Source organism: Elaeis guineensis, chromosome 4 (assembly GCF_000442705.2).
Source record: "Elaeis guineensis isolate ETL-2024a chromosome 4, EG11, whole genome shotgun sequence".
NCBI classification, from domain to species: domain Eukaryota; kingdom Viridiplantae; phylum Streptophyta; class Magnoliopsida; order Arecales; family Arecaceae; genus Elaeis; species Elaeis guineensis.
Window position 1 is genome coordinate 9549222 of NC_025996.2, and position 8566 is coordinate 9557787.

The 8566-nt window shown below is 40.8% G+C and overlaps 1 protein-coding gene across 2 annotated transcripts; it reads right to left on the reverse strand.

Annotated features, from left to right (window-relative positions):
• Positions 1-718: 718 nt before the first annotated feature.
• On the reverse strand, positions 719-8112 carry LOC105044008 (wall-associated receptor kinase 17). Of its 2 annotated transcripts, XM_029264217.2 has the most exons (4): positions 7141-8112; positions 2487-2645; positions 1378-2020; positions 719-1206 (listed from the first exon to the last, which is right to left on the reverse strand). In XM_029264217.2, the coding sequence occupies exons 1-4, from the start codon at positions 8036-8038 to the stop codon at positions 858-860; spliced, it is 2049 nt and encodes a 682-aa protein (XP_029120050.1). In that variant the 5' UTR covers positions 8039-8112; the 3' UTR covers positions 719-857. The 2 variants fall into 2 exon arrangements, with proteins under 2 accessions (XP_029120050.1, XP_010920076.1); XM_010921774.4 differs by having other exon boundaries at positions 719-2020.
• Between the last annotated feature and the right edge of the window lie 454 nt (positions 8113-8566).

Here is an 8566-nt window from a genome sequence, read left to right on the forward strand (position 1 = left end):
ACATGCTTGCGGTTCTATTTGTTATTCTATTTTATGGTGGGGCACCATGTATCATGTATCTCCTATTCTTTTGCATGGGTTTCTTTAACAAGCTTGCGTTCTCACCTATTACTCTGCTGAATGAACTGGGATTTTTTTTTTTTTTTTTGACCAAATTTGTGGTCCTTTGCTTATCAGTTGGGTTTATTGACCAATCTTGCAATGTGTATACTCTGTCAGCATGTTCATATTCACAGCAGCAGGGATGTTACATGTTGCCTTTTGGGAGGACTTGCCTACTTTTCTGGTCCCTAGTATAATCTATGTCAGGTTCATATCCTGTGTTCAGGGTCTCTATTCTAGTCCTCTGTTCTGTTCCAAGTCCTTTGTTGTTCGGTTTGTATTGTCTACACTTTTTTCAGGTCCTTTGTCCTGTCTCTAAGGCAACATAGTTCCTGGATCTATCTTGTAATATATATACTTTGTTCCAGCTCTTTGTTTTAATATAAATTCATATGTTTTACCGAGAAAACGAGAGCTTAATCTGCAATCTTCAAATAGACTCGACTGTGGTTGTTGAAAACAAGACAAGTATTATTGATCTGTGTAACCATAAAATCATCTTTCTTTCTTAAAATAGGTGAAACTATTGTATTTTACTCTCATTATTCAAACTCAGCTATTTATGCATGAGAATTTTTGTGTGCAGTTTTTCTGCAAGCGACCCAAAAAAGATTAATTGGAACATAAGAACATCCTTAGTCATATTAAGCTATTCTTGTAGGTGAACGTTACAATTTTAAAAGCAAGTCTAATTTGCATAGAATGATCATCATATTGTGCTATCTTAATTTCTATTTCAGATATAATGTACCCTATCAACGTGGGAATTCCATTGACAATAATAGACTGTCCTCCATGCTACACTGTCCCATTGTACCACTGTTGTGTGGATTCGGATAAGTGCCTGGTGACAACTCATCATGGCTCTTTGGAACAAAGTGCAGCTTCATGAGCCTTCTTAATGCATCAAGCTCCACAGCCACTTCTTTCATTGTTGGTCTTTCTTCACCTTTCAGGCTCAAGCATCTCTTCGCAAGCTGAGCAACCACAAAGAGGTGCCTTTCTCCAGCCTCATTTACTATTTGACCATCCACTGCTTCTAATAGGCGATGATTCTCTTCTAACGTAACAAAATGCGAAGCTAAATTTCTCCCTTCTTCTGTCCTACAAAAAGATATCACTTTTTCTTTGGTCAATAGCTCCACAAGAACTACACCGAAGCTATAAACATCACTCTTATCTGTTAATTGGCTCGTATGAAAGTATTCAGGATCCAAGTATCCGAGTGTCCCTTGCACAAGAGTGGTTATGTGAGTCTGATCATAGGGAACCAACCTTGAAGCTCCAAAGTCTGATACTTTTGCTGTGTAATTTTCATCCAAGAGTATGTTTGCCGACTTGATATCCCTATGAATGATTGGTATGGAGGCAGCAGAGTGTAAATAGGCAAGTGCCCCTGCAGTTTCCACAGCAATCCTCAAAAGGTTCTCCCATGACATTGAAGAGGTGCTCTTGTCATGAATATGATGGAAAAGGGTTCCATTGGATATGAATTCATAAACCAGCAATGGAACTTGGGTCTCCAGACAACAACCCAATAGCTTGACAACATTCCTGTGATTGATTTGAGAAAGAATGACCACCTCATTTATGAATTGCTCGATCTGTGTCTCATCCACTAGTTTGGACTTCTTGATGGCCACAACTCTTCCATCTGCTAACACACCTTTGTAGACGGTACCATATCCTCCTCGGCCAACCACTCGGTTCTCATTGAAATTGTCAGTAGCCGTTTCAAGTTCCTCTGAGCTAAATATCTTTGCAGTCTCTTGGCGCGAGGCGATGCGTTGGTGCAATAATAAGCCCCCATTTTGAAAGAAGTACGTCTGCTTGAGCTTTCTGATCCTTCTTTTCTTCAGTCCCCAGTACACCCAGAAGCTTACTACGAAAAGAACAACCAAGGAAACCAGCCCCACAGCTACATGGACACGGCAAAACTTTGGTCATCAAAACGGAAATGGAAGTTTATCAAAGAGTGCTTAAAACAATTAAGAGTCGTCTAGTTGCTAAGAAAGTAGAAAATAATCATATTGCAGTAACTTTAAACTAGCTCTAGTTAACCACATTCAACAGAAATTATCACAACGATTTGGGTTCAGCCATATGTGAATCCCATTTTGCGGATGTTGTCTCTTTCCTTCTTCATGGTTACACATTGTGCGAGTACTGGTTTTATAGTTGTACATTTGGGTGACAAACCTGTAGTTCTCACACTACAACACTGCACGCTATGAATTTAGCCAACAGGATAATAACAAATAATTGAGAGTAAGGTGTGAATTCCAACTCGCTAGAATGAAATAATATAAAAATAAAAAAAAATAAAAAATAAAAAGGATAATTCCTACTTTCTCAGTGAATTATGACAGTTTTAAGGAGATTACCTAAAGCAATATCCAGTGGCGCGATCCTCTCGCAGCCAGTGCCTGTTTTCAAACCATCACCCCTCGTTCCTCGTGGGCAACTGCATTTATAGCTCCCTTTCGTGTTGGTGCATTTCCGCGCACAAGGGTTGGTGTCCGGATGAGCGCATTCGTCGATGTCTAACACGCAATTGAACACATATAATTAACATAACTAATTAAGTCACATTTGATGGTAAGCATTAGATTATCCAGAAACTTATAACTGTAACCCTAAATTATAAAAACTGGAAATGAGCTCGGTGGATGGAAGTGGGTATATATTTTTCATTTCTTATAGCTTTTAGGTTAGTTGGTAGCACCTAAAATGAAATTGAAAAAAAAAAAAAATAAAGATGCTAATTAATGCAGTTGGTAAAATTATTGGACTGCAATCTAATAATATGATCTAAATCCCATCTACACCTCGTACCAAAAAATCCCATCTATACCTAGGTGACTGGGTAGGAGGTACTCCTCTCCCTTTTCTTTTAAGAAAATAGAGAATGATTTTCTACAGACAGATTTCCTACTATCATACCAAGGCCATGACCCAATGCCAACAGTTATGGGTCATTAAACATGCATACCCTAGACGACAACTAATGATTTCACAAGCCATTGAATTAAGAGAGAGAGAGAGAGAGAGAGAGAGAGACTTATAAGCCATTCAGTTGTCAAATTAGAAGCTCGCTGTCTTTCGAAATTGAAACAAGTAATCATAATTACAAAAATATAAATTACTCTTCTGCTACCGCTGGTCGTTGTTCCTTTGGGCATGGACAAATTATGGTTTCAATATTGCTGTTGTAAATTACTATCATCTCTGGAAAACATTAAAGCCAAATATTTATTATGCTCAACTAGGATGTTTATGATAAGGGTCCATAAAACTTTTTTTTTTTTAAATTAAGAAAAAGTCAAAGATTTCAACTCTTGATAGACTAAAATACTTTTTTTTTTTTTTTTTATAGTGACCATTTTGCAGTATTGGTACGACAAATGTATTATAGATCTAACATTATTTTTTGTAAATATATTTTAACACTATTTGTATGAATATATAAATCTATACCATGATATTGAAATAGTTATGATCTACAATCGTGTCTGTTGGGGGATATCCACCGACCGAACGACTGATGGCCGGAGGGACCGACCGACCGACTGATGGCCGGAGGGACCGACCGACCGACCGACCGACTGGCCGACCGACCAGGAGGTCTGATGGCCGACTCACATGAAGCTCGCCGACCAACGGAGGAACCCGACGCCACTCTGCTGGCCACCGACCTAGGGTCGGCCGACTCCTCCGATCGCCGTACAGCCGCCAGATCTTGTCAGTTCTGACAGCGACATGCGGCTCGACTATCGAGGGACATTGTCCTGCCAGGAGCATTGTCAACCCTGGTGATTTGACAGCCCCCACGGCAACATGACGTTTTCACGGCGACTCTGACAGGCCGCAGTGAGTTGACAGTTCCTCACTTGTCCGCGCCATTAATGACGGCGCCATACCGTGCTCCCCTATATATACCGGGGAAGGCGACAGTGCAGGGGATCGATCCGCTCCGTCTCTCCCAAAAACCCAGGCTCGCTCCCTCTCTCTCTCTCTCTCCCTCTCTCTTTCTCAGAGCTCTCCGTCTGCATTTCACTGTTGCCCGGTCACCTCCCTGACTTGACCGTCGGAGGGTCCCCGCCGGAGCCGCCTCCGGTCAGTGCGGACTTCTTTTGCAGGTTCCCGTTCCCCGGCGGTCCGACGACGAGGCGATTGGCCGCAACAGTGTCCATGCTGGCTGTTACCGTGATATTGTCATGTATTTATGTCGGATGCATGTTATAATACTGAAAAATAAAGACATCTTACATATATTAATCTGAAATAAAATGTGTTGAGGGAGTAAATCCTTGCAAACCAGTAGGGTACATGTATCACTCTATAAATTGCTTTTGGTCACCAAATTTATAACCTCAACATCAATCTAACAATGTTGGGTCCACCACGGTCCCATTTACTGCAACACAACCAGCTTATAAAGTTACCAATATACCCCTGTTTGCAGTCAAATTATAATTTGGAAAAGCTTTCCGGGCAATTCCAGAATTTTTTTTTAATTATTTTTAATCTAAATATTCACTATTTATTGTGTAATTGCACAAAGAAGCAATTGGAACAGACATATAAGTGATTAATTTGGAGGGTATGTGCCCATACGACAAAGGGTGCACATGCAGAGACCTCAAAATGTTTTAGGTGGTATAATTATTGTCAACGTCATCAATTACGTCTTTACCCCAAAAAAAAACGTCATCAATTACGTGTAATGTTGCACTAAAGACAGCAGGAATATTTGATGGTGACGACGACGATGATGAACGATGATCATGATGATTTATTTAATATTTTGGCTTGGAAAGGAATAGGAAGTCTTGATTGGGACGTTTCTGGAGGGCAAGTGCAAATGTGTATACTTTATCTTGAGATATGTGCCTAATTTTTATACATTTGAATTGAAAATTATGTAGGATTTATGGATTATGCTGTCCATCTAAGCATGTTTCTATCAATCAAACACTTCCTAGTACAAATTCTATGGAAAGAAAAATCGATCAATGGATTTATTATTTTTATTTCAGTAACCCAAAGGATGGGATTTGTGTTGGGATACTGGTAGACCTTTAGAAGATGCCAACTAGGTAGGCCAACAAGAGGCTCAATTCTTATATGATTTTCAGTTCAATTTTTAAGAAATATTTAGATATTATATCAGCTCATTTAAATACATGGATTTCAGACACTACATTTTTCATGATTCAACCAGATGGTTTAACAAGGACAATCCAATAAAGATCCAAACATGGCTTTACAAAATCAACATAACATCCATAAATTTAATTACCAAACAAAAACCTTGGATACCTTGCTTAGAATTCAACTCATCCGATGCAATCATGATGCCCAATAAAATGATGAATTACACTGATGACCATGTTTTCTTGTTTACAAAAAAGTAGTGAGAAAGAGGGCGATGGGGTATGGACGGAAACAATCATAATGGACAGTGAAAAAGGATGAAAGAAGAAGGGGAAGAAACATGTTTGGTGGCATTTTTGATTAAACGATACCCAAGTTGAGTTCGTAGGAAGCGGAAAACAAATCTTGAGTTAACTGGGGATATTCATTTCAATCACCTACTGAGTAATTGCGAATACGACTTTTCTGATTCAAAAAGGAGTGGAATGGAAAAAAAATAGAGCCTTGATGGGAGACCGCCCCATAAATTTCCAACCAAACACTTGGAGATTTGACTGCCGCAGCAGCGAGGGTCTTGCACGGCTCAGGGTGACCGAGACGCTGATGCAACGCTTAGACCAATTCTATGAACGGGTAACAGAAAATCTCCTGAATTTCCGAGGAGAGAAGATTTTGGTTGCAACGGTAAAATCATATCAAATTTATAATAATTTAATTAAAATTTAAAAATTAATAAAATAGTATGGGACATCATCATAAGAATCGTTAAAATATATAATAATTAATGAAATATAAATATTTTTATTAGATTGTGATAAATTTGATGTGGTATTATTGTTAGAGTTAATTTTTTTTAAATTTTTTGAATTTGATATGTAATAGAAAATCTCCTGAATTTTCGAGTACTTGGTTCCATGCGCATGACATCATTCGGTGTGATAGATGCAGCAGGATTTTAATTTGAGAGCTGTGTTAGACATGATGCACGTACCATACACATGATTAGAGTATTATCCAAAAATCCAAAAAGAATTTACTTCCCATATAATGCGTGCTTTGCACTATTGAAGTCTGTTCATGTTTGGGTTGGTGATACATAGCCCAAGTTTACATCCTGTATGGTGCCCATTTTTGGCCATCATGCCATCCTATCATGGAGATGAGAAAATATTTGATGAGAAAATATCATGTCATATATTTTATCAATTTTTATGAATGATGTCTCATACTAATCATCGATTCTCGATTTTTAATTAAGTTGTGAGAACTTTAACGTGATATCACCGTTTCTTGATTTTTGATTGGGTTGTGAGAACTTTAACGTGGTATCACCGTTGCAATGAATATCTTCTCCATGGAGATGGATGATTGTAAAACTTGGCATTAATTATCATCTTTCATGTTAAACATGATACATGACGATAAAGATTGTTGGGTGTTTGCAAACCATCCATCACTCTAAATGTGATAATATGGCAGTGTTTGGTGATTATATAGTTACATGCAATGCAAAACATATACGCATCTGGAAAATGGATAAACCATGATTTTATCTCTCTTTGTTTGAGCGTGAGAGCAAGATAGAGACATGTCATCTATCCAAGCATGTCCAACTCTCTAAGATACAGTGGGCGCTCCCAGGAGAGAATGGAGACTCAAAAAAAAAAAAAAAAAAAAAAAAAAAAAAAATACTTCAAATAAAATTATTATTTTTTTATTTTTCTAATTATTAGCCACCGTCGGAACAGTAATTTAGAAGACTAGTTTGAGATTTTTATTGAGCTAGCTAGCCCGCCGGTGATGGGTGACGTGTTAGCTAGACTTACTCCATCTAATTAATGATTTTTTCCGAACATCCAGATAAATAATTGGAATCCATACCTTTGCATCCACCCGAACTGTACGGGTTGCCGATGTAGCCATGATCGCAGCTGCAGCGGTAGCCGGCTACATCCGGCGAATCTATACAGTGGCTGTTGTCCTTGCACGCGTAGTCCGTGTCGTTCCTCCTGATCACCTCCTGGCACTTCTGGTTCCCGATCGCCCAGTCCAGAAACACGGGCCTGTACTCGTCACCCGGGTTCCCCCTTAGATCGTCCCGGGTGAAATTGTACCAGGCCTTGTCCACGATGAACGCCTTGCTGCACGGCAGCTTCGCCGACTCGTTCGTCGACCCGCTGAGGTTTCTTACGCTGCTGAACTCCAACTGGAAACTCTTGAGCCCGGGGGGCACCGGCGCCTGGCAGCACCCCACGCCAGAGCATACACCTGGGGTAACGGTCACTAGGTCCGCGCAGAAGGACACGCACCCGCTGCTTACTCGCTTGTTGCCTGACCCGTGGATCAGGGCCATGGCGTCGCACCCGGTGGCCGTGAATTTGTTCCTCGCGGCAGAGAACGTGTAGGGGGTATCCGTCAGATCGGGGACGTGGTAGGGCCCGAGACTGTGGCCGGAGGAGTTGTCGGGGCACCGTGATGCAAGTACCTGGCCGACGATCCGGACGTAGCCGTCGTCCAGCGATAGGTTCAGCAGCGGGTAGCGGTCACTGCCGAGCTTCAGCTTGGGCAGGCTTCCATTGCATTCGATCTCGAAACCGGCGAGGGGAGTAAGGCCGATGCTGCCGTTGCCTACCCCGCCGAATGGGTATTGGATTTGGATACCGGTCTGGTTGTAGCACTGAGGCGCGTTTCCCTGCAGCACCGAGGGATCCAGCATATTGGAGGATGAAGGTGGTACCAGCCATAGAACCTGCAGCATGAATAGAGGCAGAACAACCATGGTCCGTCTAAAGTTTTCTCCTTTTCTCCCCTTGAGGAGGAAATGGAACAAACCAATGACAGGTCTCTTCTGATCTCTTATCCTCAACAGGCTCACCAACCGAAAGAAGGGGGCAAAAAAAAAAAAATCTTCAACGCGACGACCACCGACGAATAATTGAACTTGACCCAGGAAAGCGAATGGCCTTAAGAGTAATCGAGGTCCAATTAAATCATAGAGGTCATGGCTTCTACTTGCGGCTCACGATAGTTGAAGTTTCCACAGTACTAATGGCAAGCCAATCTTGACCGCTACGCCATCCAAGCCCTCCCAAAAATAAATAAACAAAGAAATACTCTTAAATGAAGACATGGAAGATGTCCAGTTCCGCCTATACAATATCCACCCTAGGAGTGCTGCTTCTACTAGGATGCAATTAGATCTTACTGTAGCGGCAAATTTATAGTTACATGAGACCGAACAGGCTCGATAGATTCGTTCCCTATAACAAAACAGGTTTTATAGTTTAATTGAGCTCGTTGCCAGTTG

Coding starts and splice junctions, on each gene's coding strand:
- LOC105044008 (XM_010921774.4), bottom strand. CDS start 8,038: ATGGTTGTTCTGCCTCTATTCATGCTGCAGGTTCTATGGCTGGTACCA. Junction 2,646..7,140: donor CAGTTCGGGTGGATGCAAAG/GTATGGATTCCA, acceptor ATTGCGTGTTAG/ACATCGACGAATGCGCTCAT. Junction 2,021..2,486: donor GCCACTGGATATTGCTTTAG/GTAATCTCCTTA, acceptor GTGTCCATGTAG/CTGTGGGGCTGGTTTCCTTG.